General features: G+C 36.1%; 3 protein-coding genes across 4 annotated transcripts in view; 1 reads left to right on the plus strand and 2 right to left on the minus strand.

Annotated features, from left to right (window-relative positions):
• Positions 1-3,633, minus strand: part of LOC112560878 (THO complex subunit 2-like) — a 39,701-nt gene extending 36,068 nt beyond the window's left edge. Inside the window, exons 1-5 of one of the 2 annotated variants that reach the window (XM_025232982.1) lie at positions 3,510-3,633; positions 2,309-2,453; positions 1,659-1,710; positions 905-975; positions 102-223 (exon numbers count right to left, since the gene is read on the minus strand). In XM_025232982.1, the coding sequence (XP_025088767.1) occupies positions 102-223; positions 905-975; positions 1,659-1,710; positions 2,309-2,453; positions 3,510-3,574 (455 nt within the window). In that variant the 5' untranslated portion in view covers positions 3,575-3,633. The remainder of the gene's footprint in view (positions 1-101; positions 224-904; positions 976-1,658; positions 1,711-2,308; positions 2,454-3,509) is intronic. The other variant, XM_025232981.1, reaches the window with a different exon arrangement.
• Positions 3,633-11,893, plus strand: LOC112560879 (alkylated DNA repair protein alkB homolog 8-like). The gene is made up of 11 exons (XM_025232983.1): positions 3,633-3,912; positions 4,854-5,097; positions 5,396-5,521; positions 5,821-6,021; positions 6,883-6,953; positions 7,812-8,028; positions 8,646-8,673; positions 8,969-9,026; positions 9,403-9,558; positions 10,746-10,895; positions 11,126-11,893. Exons 1-11 carry the CDS (start codon positions 3,787-3,789, stop codon positions 11,807-11,809), a joined length of 2,061 nt encoding a protein of 686 aa, XP_025088768.1. The 5' UTR covers positions 3,633-3,786; the 3' UTR covers positions 11,810-11,893.
• Positions 11,894-12,044: 151 nt separating this feature from the next.
• Positions 12,045-18,184, minus strand: LOC112560886. The gene is given in 2 exon segments (XM_025232997.1): positions 12,045-15,826; positions 15,829-18,184. Coding segments are annotated over 2 exon segments (3,249 nt in total). The 5' UTR covers positions 16,615-18,184; the 3' UTR covers positions 12,045-13,363.
• Between the last annotated feature and the right edge of the window lie 1,123 nt (positions 18,185-19,307).

Below are 19,307 nucleotides of genomic sequence, written 5' to 3' on the forward strand. Positions count from 1 at the left end.
AAATCACACTAAATTTACATCATCTAGTCATATCAGTTTTGATTAAATATGAGTTTATGAAAATATTCCATGTAGAAACTGGTATGGAACTGAACACTTACTAAAGTCGAGTTTTGGTCTTGACATATTTCTGTTGAAACTGTTGCCTAGATGACACAAGGTTTGCCACTTCTAATGTATCCTGATCAAGTCTCTCTTTTAGAAGACCCTCCGTTACAATGCTCTGTTGAAATCAAATACATGGAATCAGATATGACCGAGATAAATAGGTACAATCAAAATGGAATGAAACATATAGTGAGAACAAAAATGCTATTTGTTACAGTGTATATAGTGAAATGAAGAAGCAGAAGATGATGAGAAACCCAAGGTCTAAAGGGAAGGACACACTACTCATCCATTAATGGTCCTTGAGGATGGCTTAGTCATATCATCCTATTGCATGTATGAAAATCACAGGATTAAAAAAAGATAGAAAAGATGTATATTTCTATATTAAGAAAAAGTTTCATTCCGAAAATGTCTTACACTACAAATAGCTTTAAACTATGTCTGCAAAAAATGGAATAATACTGTCAAACCTTACCAAGTTTCTATATTTAGTGACAAAGAAAAGACATGCTACTCTATGCTACAGATATTTTTCATCTATTGTGAATATTTTTCCTGCGAAATATGTTGTATACTAACCCTTTTGAATGGGCCCAAAGGCCTAACAAATAAATCATTCATATTTGTACATTTGACTTCAACACTTAGGTCCATGGAGTTCTGCCACCACTTTCAGTTTTTATGGGACTTGCAATTTATATTGTCACTTAGGTAATAACTCATGTAATAATGCAGCAAAAAAAAAAAAAAAAAGAGAGAGAGAGAAAAATGTCTGATCTGCAAATATACTTACAACTGCTGCAGAAACGAGTGAAACAAACTTGTCTCTGACACTTTTCTCCTCAATACTAGATGTTTCAACATCTAAAAAAAAAAAAAAAAGTGTAATTACTAATACATTTATTTTATATTAAGCTTTTAACACAGCATAAGATGAAATGTACATCACAGGCAGAGAGATTGGTCAGGTTTGTAATTCATTTTTTTTTATCATATTGAAAGTGTGAAATTTTAAATGATACTTTTTAGTGAACTTAATATAAATCTGATTTGCCTTTTCAAAAGATTCCATCCTTCAACTCATCAACTTCAAAAAAATGTATGGAACCAATGCCTGAATGTGAGTTTTCTCTACCTTTTGTTGTAGGTTCCCCACAGCATCATACAAAGAATTTTTCAATTTTTAAAAATTTTTATCTTAACTACAAAGAAAAGCCAAAAAAAACCTGTGCATTCATACAACATATCATAATTCTGCAACCAATATTCCAGTGCAGTACACCAGCTTAATTTATTAACCACATATTTGAGACAATACTTATAGATGTTCACAATAGCCAATTTTAATATATGCCAGCAAAGTGGTCTGCCTGAAATTACGGTAAATATTTTTAAAAAAAACCTCTTTAATGTTTATACAGAAAGATGTATAATCTATCTATACTGCAAACTTCTTTTCTAATATATGGTAAAAGTAGTTAAGATTTTATGTTTGCAAAACTATTTTTCTACATATTACAAACAAATCTGTTAGCATTATTGCTTACCAAGCACACCCAGCACATCAGCAAGAACAGAGGGAAGACTTGGAACCTGATCCTGAAATACACCCATCATTCAGTCACTGTCACACTGATTAGAAACACTAATATGCCAATAAAGTACTCCATCATTTATTTACCACACTGTGTACAACACTTATAGATGCTGACAACAAACAGTAAGCCAACTTTAGCATAACCCAGCAAATTTGCCTGAAAATATATTTAAAAAAATTAAGATATTATTTTCAGTCATGCCATGACTACTCAGATAACTTTGGATGCTTTACCTCAAATATAAAATTGTAAAACACATAGAGCAAATTATATGGCACATTTCTTTATGTTGTTACACTTGACATTTTAGATTAAGTTTAAGGAAAAATACACATGCCATATTTCATTTCAGTGATCCCTATAGTGCAAAGAGCAATCTTCACTCTCCTCATTGTTCATAAACCACTACTCTGTTTTTCATCTGTTTCCAACTACCATAAAATGCAACATAAGTACCTTAAAGGCAACACACTCATCATCTGTAGGGCTTGTGAAAAACAACACAAAAAGGAATTATTGAAGAGTTTAACCAGAGGTAAGAACAAGCAATAACAAGTAAATAGTATAAGCAATCCCTGTATCAGAAAAAGGCGACATACGGCTATTTCTGTTAAGGTGGCAATGGCTGTCTCCACTTTGAAGTGACCTTTAAGAACAAGGTCACATAACTCATACAGAGGTCTAGCAAGGCTTTCAGGTCTGGCATTGTCATTGTCTTCAGACAGAGACCTGCATAAGTTTACACTGAAAACAAACAAGCAAACAAGTCTAATGTGGTTAGACAAAAAATTGTGAAACTAGCATAACAGATGATTTAGAAATCGATTCTCATCCAAACCTTCAACAAGGTTTAATTGTAAAGAAACATACATGTAGTAATGGTGAGAGGGATAATGGTAAATTGTCATATCTCTGTGTCCTTGCACTTTTGCACCTTTAGTGCTTCTTATACTACTAGTGGTTAGGGTTCAGTCCACTCATCAATTAACCAGTAATGTGGAGAGACAATGCTGTTTTGTAATTAGGCCCATCCCTAATCTGATAGTACTGCATGGTTTAAAAACGCATATGCATGATGAGCATTGAAGTGGAAGCATGATAAAAGCCTGACACCCGGATGCATAGCAAAGAAAACTAAGCATTAAAATGCTAGCCACTAATGCTTTCCAGAGTTCTTTCTTTGAAAAAAATGAACTCTAGATTGCTTGACTGCTTCATTTTTTTCACTTACGCTATGATTTTACTTTATATTAATATACAATATTTCTACCTAGTTAACATAACAACCCTACCACTTCCTTGCATGCACACACACACAGAGCAATGGGATGGTAGGAAGTCTGACTAGATATTTCTTTAATACATTACTATACTGTAAAACGTCCATTTTTATTGGTCTTCTTTGTTCCTTTATACAAAATGAGTCGTCTGCACATTATTCTGACCACAGATTTGTGTTCTACACCAACTGTAAGCTTTTGAAAGGCGCCAAAGAGTTTAGGAACCATGTTTGGGATTCCCGTCTTTACGAGTAAATCTGATGAATTGTATGCAGTTTCCAATGATTATCATCGAAATTTTTAAGGGTTTTGTAGTTTGTTTGCAGCTGCTTGTGTATTTAAAAAAAATTTGTCTGCCCAAACAAACCCAAACCAAACGTGACTGACAAAAACTTCGGACGACACAACAAATTTTGGGAATGCAGTTAACGACTGACAAATGCCTAGCATAATTGCCACCCTTAAATTATTTACTCTGGTAATCATTTGCTGAAGTACAGCAACCACTGATCCCACTTACAAGTCTGTTCTTCCAGTCTTTTCCCATGTCTTTGCAGCTTCCACACCAATACAACGTAACGCCATTTTCTTGCAAGCCGCTTCTGACGTCAGTCTAGTCTCTAAGGACTTAAATATTACGATGGCACTTCCTAATTCATTACTGTAAAATAAAATTCTCAGAAAATATAACGAAAGTGTTAATAACTTTGCTCGACACTATTCTGTGTAGTTTTTCTTTGCATATCTACTAAAACCGATGAGAAATTTTGTTGCTGTTGTCCGTAGCTATTTCCAACATGGCAGCGTCCACTCCTGTAAACTTGACTTACAAAACCTGTAGAAAGCTGAATAAAAAAGTATTGCGGTGTCGAAAATATCTTGAGACTTCTGAAAATCTCATAATATATGATAACCCAACAAAGGTAAGAATACAATTATCGTTGGTCCTTTATAGCTGGATTGTGCAATGCTTACTTTTGTGTGACTTTGTAATATTATATAGGAAGAAATATTGTATAGTAAAATTTCGATTGATAAAAAACGTGGGCACATGAACCGCCTTAAACAACAGCTGTTGACTATAGTTCATAGTCTATGTTCCTAATTTGACTAAAACAATCAGAAGTGTTTCCAGCTTCACCATTAAAGTACACATGGTACAATCAAATGGAATCAGGACAAATGCATAGAGATAATTGACGTGTACGTGCCCATGATTGATAGCACACCTGTTGTCAAGGTTACATTTTTTTCTATTTTTTAATGTGAATCATAGATGGATGAGGCATACTTTGGGTATTGCTGACCTGGAAGTTTTGACTGGCAGTGGGAATTAAAGGGCTAACCTGAATACATCAAATTTCCTAAGTGTTTACAAGCTGTGGGTTGTTCTGCTAAATGACAGAGCAGGACAGATAACAGGACTGATAATAAACTGTTCTCAGATAATGTAGTAGCAAGTTATTGAAAGTGTCAGCAGTAGCCTTGTCAGGGAGTATAACACAGTTGTTAGCATTTACATTTGGTATTCCTAATGTATCAGCTTTGCATTCCTGGAGAACATGACAAGAGCTATGTGCAATTGCACACTACAGCAATATTTATATTACTGTCAGCAGCAGCATTGTTGATGAGAGAGCAGGTCCAAAGTTGCAAGGGAAAGCTATAATAGTTAACCCTCCCCCCCCCCCCTTTTTTTTGGCGATAGTACTATTTAAGAATTTTATTAATATTATAATACTAGTATATTTATAATAATAATGATGAATAATTTATTGATAAAAACTTGATGTCATGGCATTTAATTAACACATTTCATGCAAAAAAAACATTTCTTGTTTCATTTTTTTCTTTCTTTTCACAGATACTGTGTGTGCAGAATGGAGGTCTAGGAAACAGTGTGAGCAGAGAAGATATTCTGGAGATATTCAGCCAGTATGGCTGTGTGCAGGATATCATCATGATTCCAAGAAAACCTTATTGTTTTGTGTGTTTTGATAATTGTGACAGTTCACTTAATGCTAAAAAAAAAACAACTGGGTATCTGCTTCGGGAGGGAATAGATCCTTCACAAAATGTTGTACTCTATCCATTTTTTGTATCACAAGGTGAGTAATTTTGGTGTTAATGAATTTCTATTTTGTGTTTTTGTGTGTGTGCATGTGGGATTATACCGAAAAAATAATTCAGGTCGATATCTGAAAATACTGAAAGAAAGTTTCATTTGCATCCTCACACTTTCTCAGACACATACACTATAATGATGCATCTTTGTCATTTTGTCCATTTCATGAGCAAATGAGTATGGTGTGCACTTTATACTGGTTTCAGAATTAAAATCATGTCTTTGACTAATTTAGATTCATTGAATATTGTTTTTTTGGGGGTTTTTTTCTGTTGACATAGCTGCTTCTTATGTCTGCCCTGTGACTGATTTGCCTTCGGGACTTGTATTGGTTAAAGATTTCATCACAGCAGATATGGAGCATGAGCTTCTCAAAATCATCAACTTTGATGGAGATTCCAGAGATGGTATTTACACATTGTTTGTCTATTTTCCTTTAAATAAGAACAAGCATTCAACATGCTTTTTTCTCTTCTTTAACTGTTATAAAGTCATATCTTGCACATCAAATTTAAATACTTTGCATTTTTCCACAGCAGGTATTTAAAATGATATATATGAATGCAGTTAATTAAGTATGTACATTTTAACATTTCAGAGGATAATATTGAATTTATCAGAAAGATATCTTTTGGGTTGTTTTTTTTTTTTTTTAAATCATGAAAAGTATACATTTTAGCTTGCTTCTTTATTGTTGATTTTTCAGCTGGTTCATCACTGAAGCATAGACAAGTCAAACACTATGGCTATGAGTTCAATTATGAAATCAACAACGTTGATCCAAGAAAACCGCTTAAAGAGGGGATACCTGAAATTTGTCATGAGTTCTTAAAGCAGGCCTTGGACAGCAAACTTATTGCTTGTATGCCTGATCAGCTCACAGTCAACCAGTACCTTGCTGGTCAAGGTAAAATATTTGATATACATGTATATAACATTCATGTTGCTATATTATTTGATCACTGATAAATGATTTGAAAATGATCACTGAGCTGGCCTTGGCGAATTTGTTTAAACCAACAAGCAGTATAGGACTAAATTCTTTTGGACTACATAGTTGCACATATAGCTTTATCTACTTAAAAACACAGAGGTATTTATTGATATTTTATAAGTGAGCACATTTTCATGAAAACTGACCTCCAGAAATCCATGCCCTGTGTGTAATGGAATAGTTGATTTAAGCATAAGGGATCTGTAGGCTGAAGTTGATTGTCATTCAGAGACAAAAAGTGAGTAGAGTCACTAGAGTGGAATATATTTTTATCAGGTTTTTAAAGAGGCTGTCATTCTCATGCATACTGAATTGGTGTTAGTTCACATGCACACCAAATCTGTTATCCTTCACATGCACACTTTCTTATTTTATGTCTGAAATTGAATTGTCTGGAACTTGCACAAACAGCAAAAAGATATCAGTGCAGGTCTACCTAAGATAACTTGAAAATTAAAGATCATAAATATAAGAGAAAAAAAGCCACTTTAAGTGTTCCTTTTAGAAAAAAATAATGCAAAGGGAATACAGGAAGAATACATTTAAAAATAATTATATTTTGTATGTCAAATAATTTATTTTTATTTGAGATTAAATGGTTGAGAAAAATGAGTTAATAAAAACTTGCTAAACAATTCTGTACTGTTGCTTCTGTGAACAATTAAACCAAAGATTGCTTCATATTGTAACAGTGAAACTGGATAAAAGTGTACACTAGCATTTGGAGGTATGTGAAGCACTAGCTGCACAATAGTGTCAGACTTCTATGCCCAGGTATTCCTCCACATGTGGACACACCTTCAGCATTTGAAGATGGAATTGTATCTCTCAGTTGTGGATCACAGGTAAATATATATATATAGTTGGACTTAGCTGTTGAACTCAAACACCAACAATATTTTGAGCTGACACCACTTGCCATTTTTGTGGTACATACCATTCGGGAGACTATAGAAAACAACACTGATGCAAACACTGTTTAAGCCTCCTACCAATAAGAGACTGACAAAGGTGAAGGGAAAATGGGTTGAAATGTTTCTTGAGACAATTTGGGAATGCCAGATGCCACCTGGTTGGTTATGATTCAAGAGTCAGAGCCCCCAAGAGATCTGGATTAGTTCCCCTTCTTCCAGCCATTTTTTTTTTTTTTTTTGTCCAGATCAAATAAATGTCCTACCCTCAGAGAGTTGCTTAATCCCTTGTGGAATGCATTAAGATAATAATTTGCATCTGTTTTCTTGGTTTTCTGTCACACATGTTCTGAAATGTAGCCCCAGAATAATAGTATAAAGGCCTTAGAAAATTTGACTAACAGAGTTTGGGGGCTGAAAAGTGTTCGATTTGAGATCTAAAATATATTGGTCTTATGGGAATTCAGCCAGGGACTAATAAGTAATTCAACATAGGGAAGGTCGACTTAGCAAGTTCCGACTGTATATATAATTTTTTTACATAAGCGTATTTTTATGTGCAGGTTTGAATTAAAATTAAAACTATAATTTGTGACTTTCCATGACCATGATGGAATAATAATGTTAGTTTTGAAAGATTTTATAATCTTACCACCTTCATTGGTAAACTGAAGGTAGAAATACTGTCTGCTAAGATATATTTGTATATCTGTATATGACTGTAGTATCTTGAAAGCTGAGCGAACATTTAAAAAAAATTTTAAAGGACAGAAATTTTAAACTGTTTTACAGGTCATTATGGACTTTCGGCATCCTGATGGGCGATGTATTTCTGTGTTGTTGCCAAGACGAAGTTTGTTAGTGATGTGTGGAGAGTCACGTTTTATCTGGTCACATGGCATCACTCCCAGAAAAACAGATATTGTTTCTTTGGCATCAGGGGGACTGACATTAGTAGCTCGAGAAACAAGGACATCATTCACCTTCAGAAAACTGTCACCAACTGCTGGTTAGAAAAGAGATGTTTAAATAATTATAGAATATTAATATTTTCTACCATGATTGCTATGTTGTGAAAGTGAATGCATTGAAAATCTGTAGGACTTCAGAGTCATTGCCAACAAAGAGTAGAACTACAGTTTAGCAGTCCCCTTTTAAGAATGTGTGTTACATTAACTGTTTACTGTTCAGAGTTTCTTTCTTAATCATATGGTTAGCAATCAACAGATCTTTAAAGAATTAATTATGTCAAATATTCTGTTAGTTTTTTTGTTTTTTGTTTTTTTTTAGACTATCAGCAGAAGAAAAGCAGAGGCTACATTAAAAATGATTTCTTTTATTAGAAAAATAATTTTAAAAATCTGAACTTTGTTAAAGGAGATGGTGGTGGTGATGGCATAGGAAACATACATAAACATTGGTTTTTGTATGCTGGTGAAATACTTTGACACTGACCTTTATCTTCAGAAAACAGTCAGTTGATATCCATGATCATCGAATAAGTTTCATTGTCAAACATTGTGTGCAAGAACATATGGAACAATATACACGATAATGAATGTACTCTTTTTTGTGTGAAAGAAAACCATTTTTAGTACTCATATTATCTGCACATTTTGGTTTCAGGAGTTATCCTCAAGAAAAATGAATTATGGTGAGGGAAAAAATAAGCCTCTACTGAATATGAAGAATGCAATTATATGACTGCAGTTATTTAGCTCTTATCATTAGTTTATGAATTAAAAATAAAAAAAAGACCCTACTCTGAAAGGCTGTTACTTGCTCAGGTTTTACTCTTTTCAGAAAAGATATTCCTGTTTTCCAAAATCTTGAAGTATTCTTGCTTATGTAAGCTTCTATGAAGTTACAAGTATTTTATTAGCCTAGAGATTTTTTAAAAAAAAAGATTTTGTTTCTGTAATAACATGAAAAATGATACCATTTTTCAGTTCTCTGCCAACAACAGATAGACAAGCTATGGCTCTTGAAAATCAACACGTCCATCAGGTGCTTATAGATTTCTCACCTGCTATTTTTCACCTGATATTTGTCTCAGATATGTAACTACAGTAAGTAGACTCTTATTCTCATTTTCACCACCAGCCCTATCCCTTCCTACAAAGAAACAAATAAACAAGAAGAAATTCCAGGTACTTGTTCAGGTATAATAAGTTTGTGAAGGCTGATGTGACTTGCTTCTTATTTCACCTTTATGAAAATATTTGCAAAATTATTGTGCGCTTTTTATTACTATCATTCCATACTGAGATGTTATTAAGCCAGTGATGTAACATATATCCTCCATGAATCTGTTCATACCATCTGGTTGACAGAAAACGAAGAAATATCACATGATTTGTTTACTGCCATCTTTGTTTTACAGGTTTACGAACAGATTGGTGCTCATTTTAGTGACACCCGCTACAAGCCTTGGCCACAAATTGCACAGTTTCTTTTGGCTCAAGAGCCAGGTTCTCTTTTTATGGATACTGGCTGTGGCAATGGGAAATACTTTGGTATTAACAAGAACATCTTTGAGGTAAAAAAAAGGAAAAAAAAAAATAAAAAAGTAGACATAGTGTGCTACTTTATGGCTGTAGGGGGGTGGGATTGAGGTGTTAGAGTTTCACTTATCTCGGTGCTGATTGTTATGAGGATGGTATCCATTTCCTCTTCCTTGCTGCCTTTTTTTTAAACAGTTTATTTCATGACTATATTTTGGTACATAACAATTACAGGGAGTAAAGACCACATACAAAGTACAAAAGTTGCATGATAATAATGGCCTTAACATGGTGCAGAGACAGCTACAGCCATAAAACAATGATGCTTTATGGTTTAAAAATAATACTAATTTTCAAACTACTAAAAGTGTCTCATTCACTGGAGAACTGAGTATCAGAGACAGTGGAAGCTTAACAGTACCACACATTATGTCTTATTAAGAGTGGTTTTCTTAACAGTACCACACATTATGTCTTATTAAGAGTGGTTTTTCTTTACATTTATACAATATAATTCTCAGTTACTAGGGATACATTTTATGTAAAGTGAAACAAAAATATTAGAGGGAGAGCAGTCTTCCTTTACATGCATGAAGACAGTACTAGCATGTTTATACAATAGATATGGCTTGATAGGTGCATATGGTATAAAGAAATCATCAAAGCATGTAACTTGAAAATCAATCTACCAGATTTTGATTAGGAGACCAATGATCCTCAGATTTTTGACATTGCATAGACATAAATGCATTACATTTTTTCAATTTTGTGTCTGTTTTTCAAGATTTTTTATGAATGAATAAACGGATGTTTTGTCTTTTATCATTTTACATGAGTAAATATGTTTTTTTACCAAGTAACTTATGTTTCTTGATAGCTTGCATACATCCCATATAAGAAACAAACTTATAAAAGCTTGATATGAAAAGAAGTTCCCATTTCTTTTAAGTACATGTCTTATTGCTTATATTCCTTTGTTTAACCATCCTCTATAGGGAAATACTTTATTGTCTATCTTGATATTTTCATTGCAGAAGATAGATTCATTAACATCATCTTAGTTTAGAGGAACTGGTACATGAGATGATTTTTGCTCTTGTTTGCATGGGAGGGAGAAGTTTTAATAGTTTGAAGCTTGCTGTTCACCCATTTGCTATTGCTTTGACATTTTTTTTCTGTGCATCACTACAATTTTGCTTTTGCTTGGCTGGTTGTTTTGAAGATTGGATCTGATAGGAGTGAAAAGCTTGCTGCCATCTGCAGAGAGCGGAGGTTCCAGGTATTCAGGGCTGATGTGAGGGCTATTCCTGTCAGAGATGGTGCTGTGGATGTGGGACTGTGTATTGCAGTTATTCACCATTTGTCCACTGAGGTAACCTTTTTTTTTCATTTTAGAGTAAAGCTTTAAGAGAACTATTGCTATTTGTTTAAGAATTAATAGATTATAAGGTTTCTTCAGAGTCAATGTTCTTTGAAAAAGAAGTTAAAAGTGTTTGTATTTCACAGATAAATAAAAACTGGGATGTTATTTATAAGGTCTGTTGTAGAAACGTCTGAAAGTCAATGAATCTTAAAGCAGTCCTTTGATCTTTACTTAATTAGAACAGGCGCAAGCAGGCAGTACAGGAATTAATTCGAATTCTTCGACCTGGTGGTAGTGTCCTCATCTATGTGTGGGCCAAAGAGCAAGAAAAAGACAGATGCAAGTCTAAATACCTGAAAGAGAATAAACAGCCTATACAAGAATGCTCTTCCCCTCAAGAACCTTCTGACAGCAAACAACACAAAGAGCTGCCCCATGGAGATGATAGTGGACAGGAAGAGTTGAGCATGATGTGCAGTAATGATGCTGGGGTGAAAATTGTTTCACATTTTACACCCAAGCCAGAAAATAATGTGGAAGGTGAGGTAAGTGTTTCAGCAGCTGAAAAAAGCAAAATAGCAGATACTGGTGATCGTGGAAATCAGCATTTGACATCTGTTCCTGGAGCCATGAACAACAGATTTCCTGATACTCAAAAGACTTCTATCTTGCAAGTGCACATAAACAGGACTGATTTTAAAAGTCAGGACGTGCTTGTTCCATGGCAGTTACAGAAAGCAAGAGTGAAAAAAGGGCAGCAAGAACTTACAAATAGCACATCATCACATGAAACCCTACATCGGTTTTATCATGTTTTTGAAGAGGGTGAACTGGAGAAACTTTGTGCTGGAGTGAATGGTTGCATCATTGAAAAAAGTTACTATGATCAGGGCAATTGGTGTGTAGTACTGAGGAAAATGTGATACTTGATCCATGCATTTAAAGCACTGTGATATGATCACAAATTGTATCTTTATGGTGACAATAAAAGAATACAAAAATGTTTATTAAATCTATAGGTGATTGGTGTGAAAAAGTGACAAAGAGAAAGGTTATTTCGCAATTTTTGTCAGGAAGTCTGCAGAATAACAAAAAAATGTGCTTTGTGTGAATGTTCAATAAAACTCCAAATATTTCAAAAGACAAATATAACACGGGTTTTTTAGTTTTAGACTGAGTTTATCAGTAATAAAAATATTATATGCTTGTGGCACCAATAGCATTAATAGTGACAACAGTATTGATGAATTATTTGCATAGTGAAGACAGCCTTATTAAAAGCTTTACTTTGTAAACTATATTGTACAATCCAAACTGTATGAAAGTAATGTCATCACATTGATGATAAATCACTTTGTCCCATGCATCTTAGAGGAAGAAAAGTGCATGCATGTCCAGACCCAATACTTCACCTCTTTGTTGATTAATTTTATAAAAATCAATAAAAGAATGCATTCTTCTGATCTGTACAAATGTTAGAAGAAGAAAAAATTTCCTATAGTTAAAGTGAACCCAAAAGGATCAACCATGCACGCTTGTGAGATCAGAAGAGGCAGGATGACACTCATAACTAGAAAAATTTATCAGTCATTTGATTTATCTGGAAAATACACCAACTTTTTTTAAAAAGAAAAAACCTGAAATGTTTATAACAAAAAAATTGCTTATTATACTTTCTGATTCAGAATAAATCACATTTTCTTATGAAAAATCACAAATTTCATATCATAAGTAAACATGCCTATATAAAAAATAAATTTATATACCATCAAAAATACAATGAGTATAAAAGCACTTCATTTCTAATTCTAATCATGGGAGAAGGACTTAAAAGTACATGTAGTTTACTGTACATGTTGATTGTAAAGGCAAACCTCAAGATTATGGTTCTTTCCTAGTTTCTGGCTGCTATTGACTATTCTGGTTGCTACGTGACCATCGACTCCAGATCACTCCAGTCATTCATAATGAAGATCCTAGATGCACCATAAGCAAAACACATTGAAATAAGCAATACAACAGGAGGTTTTTTGTTTTTTTTAAACTGTGGCCTTCATGAAAATCCTTAATTACTTTTAAACAAGATTTCACTTGAAATTATTTTAAAATTTGATATGTCATTTTAAAAGACAAAAATTCCCATTTCATTCATAGGAATTTATAAAGCTTGTATATAATCATCTATGTACACATATTTCATAACTTACTTTCATGAACCAAAAAATATAAGCAGGAATAAAATTAAACCAAAGTTCTAAATGCAGCAAGTTATACCACCTGAATCTTCTAGCAAAACCTAACAAATGTTATGCAACTCCAACCAGGAACCAAAAAAAAAAAAAATCCACAACTAAAAAAAACTATAAGCTAGAATAGAACAAGTTCCAGATGCACTTACAGTGGCACATAAAACATTCATGCAGAAGTATTTATTTTCATTATCATCAAACAATGCTGCACAATCATAACTTTTAGGCCTATAACTGTGGAGTGCTGCTGGGTGAATACTGAACCTGTTGCATTGCTGGGGAAGGTGCCATCTGTTCATACTTTGGGCTAGAAGACAGTTCTGAAGAACTACTAATGCTTATGCTTCCCGCATGATAACTAACAGTGTTTACTGTCTCAGGCACCATTACCACGGTAGGTTGATAGTACCCTGCCATGCTTCCATGGCTCAGCATGCTAGAGTAAGGCATCTGAAGTCCAGCCGACACAATTTGCATCTCAGGAGGGTAGAGGTCAGACGGCTGCAAGCGATGGTCCCCAAATCCAAAGGTAGAAAAATGATGGCTGTTGTGCCCCGAGACCTGGCTCAGACCTGGTGCTGACATATCAAGGGGCTGGGTAAGATCCCTGAGGGGCACGTGGCTATAGGAAGAGACTGGATTATGTGTGATGGGCAAGATAGAAATGGGATCATCTATAACAGACCTCAGAGGAACAGATACTGTTCTGGAATGACCAGAAGACAATCTTGATGAATTGTCCTCAAATTTCAAAATGGCCCCTGCTGACAGGGATGGAAGTTCTGCTGAAACTGCATCCGCAATCTGATCATACACTTGAGTGTGTGCTGGGGCAGACATGTCTAGAGGCTGGATGAGATCTCTGCCAAATTCATGGTTAAGGGAGGAAGCTGAATTATTGCTAACATGCAAAATAATGCTGGGTTCCTCGGATACAGAGCTCAGAGGTACAGGCATTACTCTGGCCAGATCGCTGGATACAGATGGTGGATTCTGAGCAAATGGCTCTGTAGATTTGCAAAGTTCAGGAGTAACTGCTGCAGAACTCTCCACCAACTGCTGGTGATCAAGATTTTCAGGCATAAGCTTCAAATTATCTTCATTTTCTCCCCCAGTACTTTCGTTATCGACATCACTGATAGCCATGTCTTCACCCAGTGTCGGCTGGGGAGTCCCTCTACTAAGTAGCTCACCACCATTTGCAGACTCATCATGCTCATTTAGTACGCTAATGAAAAAGTCTGTCCGACGTGACACATTTGATATGGTATCTTCCCTCCATTTCTTTGGATCCTTCTTGTGAATAAGTATCATGTGACGACGAAGTATTGAGGAATCTGTAAAGTTCCTCTTACACACACCACATGTGAAAGGTTTTTCACCTGCATGAATTCTTTCATGGCGGATCAAAGCCTGTTTCTGGCTGAATCCTTTCCCACAAGCTGAGCACACATAGTCTTTACGCTCTTTATGGATTTTCATGTGTATTGCTACACCCGATGACTGTCGAAACTTTTTCTTGCAGACTGGACACTCAAACTGCTTGTCTTCTTCATGCATATACCTGTGTTCTTTAAGTGATTTTTCATAAGAGAAGGATTTGCCACACACATCACACTGATAAGGTCTTATACCCATATGAACATTGGCATGCTGAAGATAAGAATTTTTCTGAGAAAAACTCTTTCCACAAGTTGGACAAAGGTAGGTGCGTTTCATACCAAGATGATCAGACTTTATATGATATGCAAGTACATACTTGGTGCTAAAAATCTTACTACAAAATTCACAAGGAAACTCTGGTTTGATGTAACCTTCAGCATGTGTTTTTTTGTGCTCTTCTAGAGAACGAATTCCCTTGTACATCTTACCACAAACACTGCAGCAGTTTTCTGCCTTTTGGTGGGTTTTACGATGGCGCTTCAGATCTTTGCCAAAACCAAAGATCTTGCCACATTTGTCACACTTAAATTCTTTTGTAATGTGAACTCTTCTTTTGTGCTGTCGCAGATGACTATGCTTCTTAGTAACAAATGAACACTTGTCACATGTAAAATTATCTTCTGCTTTTGCATCCGACTTAGACCGGGGCCGTCCTCTCTTCTTTGACACCAGCTGAATTACACTGTTCACAGGATTGTGATCTTTATTTGGACAATCATTTAACTCCACCAGAACTGACTTTGCTTTTTGTTTTGCAGTTTTATCTACTCTCCCTTCTTTGGATGCTGAGGGTGCTCCCTCACTTTTCTTTCTAGTGGTATAATCAGTGTTCTTTCTTGGTCTACCTTTACGTCGAGTTTTTCTGTTAGGAGATGGTGCTCTGCAATCTGCCTGCTGAGCGTATGACTTGTGCTTTCTGTTTGATGAACTGTTGGTTGGTAATGTCTTAAACTGGTTATTATCCCTTTTCATCAAAGAACATTCCCTGCCATTATTACTCTTCTCTGCTAATGGCTCACCTTTAGCATGTTCACCTACCTCATCAGGATGAAGCCTTTTTCTTACATAACTGTTTTGATCAGTTACTAAACCCATACTTATATCCTCAGCCTGATGCTTGAGCTTCTGTTTATTAGCATTATATTCAGTTGCTCTTCGTGATGTTTGATTGTTCTTTTGATCAGACAGACACTTTACAAGATCTTCTGCTGGCTCTGCCATATTTTCTTCCAACACCATCACATCTTTTAACGTATGTGGAAGACATGTTGAAAGCTGTGCAGGCTGCTCATCATGTTGATGTGAAAATCTTTTTCATTTTGAATATATTCCGATTCACTTCTTTGATGTTCTTGAGTCACCACAGCCTTGCTCTCATCAGGAGGCAAAGCAGACACTTTGGAGATAGGTGTTACTGAAATTGTATCTTTTTCATACACTTTTTTCAGTACACGTTCTATCTCATTGAGCGTGGGCAATTTTCTGGCAGCAGGATTGGGGACTGGCTGAATATCTGCATATAAAACAAGTGGCTCTGGTGCTTTCTGAGCATCGCACTTTGTTGCAGTAAACACATGGGTATGCTTTGATCGTCTGCGTTGGATCAAAGGTAACACATCCGACGCCCACTTGTGCCAGTCGGATAATCCTTCTGCATTATCTTTATTTTCCACATGTTTCAACGTTGCGTTTTTGTGAAATCCATTCAAATCGTCTTCTGTTTCTCCGTCAGGAATAAAACGTTCATCATTCCCCTTCAAAGAATTACTTTGGTCTTTGTTTCCATTTTGATTTTTCGAAAAATCAGAATTCAAGTAGGAAGTAAGAAACTCTGAAAGAAAAGAATGTGCTGTATTTATAGATACCCAAGAACCTTTGATACTGATTGCACTGTAGCCAGTCAGTAGCTGCACACCTGTCTTATCACAAATTGCTTCCAGGTACTTTGGAACTATGTCGGGATTTGAGAAGAAACTGATATAGTCGTCAGAAAGTTCTGCAGTTGCGGACGAAAACGGATCAACAAGAGCTGCCATGTTTTACTTTTTGTTTTCCTTCAGCGCACTTAAATACGTTTTTTAAAAAAAAACATAACACAGGACATTTGTTTTGGGTAGCGTAGTGGCCATCTTGGTTATGCTTCAGATATTTTTTTGTCAATACGAGAGTTCCCTTTGTACGTGTTCTTTTGATTGCAGTTACTTCCCTTGCGTTGTTAAGCAAATAGCACGAAGGAACTAATTTTGCGAGATATGCTCTTACCTCATAGAAGACGGATAAGGAAAAAATAATTTCCAACGGCTACGTGCTCCGGCTATGAACAAATGCTAGGTAGACACACGTAAGTCCAGAAAGGCAACTGTTCTTGGGAAGGACGAATCATTGCGTAAAAACCTCTGCCGCCGAAGATGGTGGACAGAGCCAAACAAGTACCGCAGGACTAATTAAGTCGCGCGTGTGTCTACGCCATTCCAGAGACCATTAAATTTTAGTCTCTGGCTACCCCGATAACATGGCACCGCAGTCTTGATCAACTTGGTTTCGTCCACGTGGATCGCAGCCACACCGGGATCACGTACGTATGGTGGGTTTTTTGCCTCAAGGATCGAACCACCCTCAGGGACTGACTGCGGTTCCAACTCTCCCGAACAGGGGCGGTAGTTAGCGAAGGGAGTGATAAGTCGTTTGACAAAATCAGGAGCTTAAGAAAAAGCGTCTTGTTTTCGTAGTTGCAATACGATGTCCAGACCTCTTGGAAATTATGTTTCCCGAAGGCCGAAACATATATTTGCTACCACTTGATGACTATGGCGCCAATGGTAAAACTGTACGGTGTAATAACTACTGAAACAAGACGTCTGTCCTTGATTTCCCCATGTTTGCAACGGGTTCTGGAGATCGAGAACGGAACACCAGGCTCCGGAAGGAGGGGGTGGGCGGCGACCGTCGATGATCTATATAGAGAGCGTAGACGGTTTTCTTGGATGCTATTGGATGGACAGTAGTGCTCACTCTACAATAATTTATTGGAGAAGAGAAAGTCTATCTCATTAGCTACAAGCGGGTGGCAGTCTCTCACCTCCTTCCTTTGATCTGCTCTTTGCAAAGGCATTGTGTTGTGACCATCATCCGGTCGACGCTCTGTAACTTGGCCAGAAAATGTATTTGCTGGACGAGGAGGATTGTGTGCTGTACAGTCCCAGCCCGTTGGACTGTAAAAAAATACTAATAATAATAATTTGTAGATGCATGGAGCGAACTTAATGCGATGAACGTAAAAGATTACAAATGAATGGACAATCAACCATGCAAAACACAAGCGTCATCAAACGGAACACAACATGGCAAATACGAATGAACGACAAGATAATAAAATCCCCTAATTTTTTCTTGGTGTTTCTGCAATTCAACACTACAGTGGCGTAGAAAGATGCTCAGCTTTGGAGGAAGGGGGTGCAAATTCCATGCTGACATTCACAGCTCTTGCCTCCTCAGTATCTGCACTAATTAAGTTTACCCTTAAAAAAACAGTCGGCTAAAACTCGACAATGGTAAAGATGGAACGAGTCTCGGCACTTAATAGTGCATTAATATATATACATGTACCTGCTTTTTCCTCTACACACATACACACTTTTATTTCGTCCCTCGAGATCACGATCTCGGACGGATATAGTGATACTGCTGCTCACATCTTTTCGTTTCTTTTAAGTCTTTTCATGCATAAACTTGACAAGCATAGATTATGCATGCAACTAGATATAGTTAGTCCAAGAGCAAGTGACTGAACGATACATAATGCATCGAAGTCCTGCTGTGGGATTTCTCTATTGACGATTGCAGCTGCAAGGATCAATTGGTAAATTTGGAGTTCTGTTACTGATCCGCCAGGACCATCATTGGCCTCCTGCAGATCAAAGCTGCCACAAGCTGGCCCAACCAAAGAGTTCCAACTGTAGCCCGTATCCAAGTATGGGTGTATGATTCCAGGGCTGTACATGGGTACATGGCTGTACAGGGCTGTACATGGGCTGTACATGAGTGCGCGAATAGTAAAACTCACGCCGTGTTCCCTTGGTTGAGATGTGGTGATCGTTCAGCTGTGAAGTGTCCAGTGTTACTGGACAAATCCACAGGGAGGATTCAGATCTTCTCTATCAGTTAACAAAGCTGGCTATTGTGGCCTTTCTTTGGATATTTTGGTTTCCTTATCACTCGTCACTATTCTAGCCCCACTTTCAAATCCCCAACATGCACAAAAGTATATTTCTGTCAAATGAATCAGTAAATAAATGTTCTTATGAGTTTACCAAAAATACAGCTACACTGAATAATTCAAACACATACTCTTTATCAATTGTTTATTAACTCTGGCCTAGGATACTGAATCGGTGAGCAGCATATCAAGCATGTATTAAGGATAACTTTTATTCTCAATCACAAGACAGTTCTGTGAAAGGCTGAAATTTAGCTTGCCAAAGTGATAATCAAACACTGTATAAAAGTTTTAAAATGGAAGGTGTTTTGACAGTGTAAAAATGTTTAAAAATACCTTTAAAGCCATTATAAAACATTACATTTAACATAACACTAAATGATACAATATATTTCAACTTTAGTTGTGACATGATTGAAGATTCATACAGAATGAAGTATTAACGTAAATATAGTGTAAAAATAATAGTCAAACTTTAATATACCTTGATAGCCCTAGTCCTGCTTAAAAAAA

This window comes from Pomacea canaliculata, linkage group LG3 (assembly GCF_003073045.1).
Source record: "Pomacea canaliculata isolate SZHN2017 linkage group LG3, ASM307304v1, whole genome shotgun sequence".
Classification (NCBI taxonomy): domain Eukaryota; kingdom Metazoa; phylum Mollusca; class Gastropoda; order Architaenioglossa; family Ampullariidae; genus Pomacea; species Pomacea canaliculata.

What these genes read in the sequence shown, in the direction of transcription:
- LOC112560879 (XM_025232983.1), top strand. Translation starts at nt 3,787, where the DNA reads ATGGCAGCGTCCACTCCTGTAAACTTGACTTACAAAACCTGTAGAAAG. An exon ending in TGATGGAGATTCCAGAGATG is followed by an intron (nt 5,522 to 5,820) that starts GTATTTACACAT and finishes TTGATTTTTCAG; the next exon opens with CTGGTTCATCACTGAAGCAT. An exon ending in CCAGTACCTTGCTGGTCAAG is followed by an intron (nt 6,022 to 6,882) that starts GTAAAATATTTG and finishes TTCTATGCCCAG; the next exon opens with GTATTCCTCCACATGTGGAC.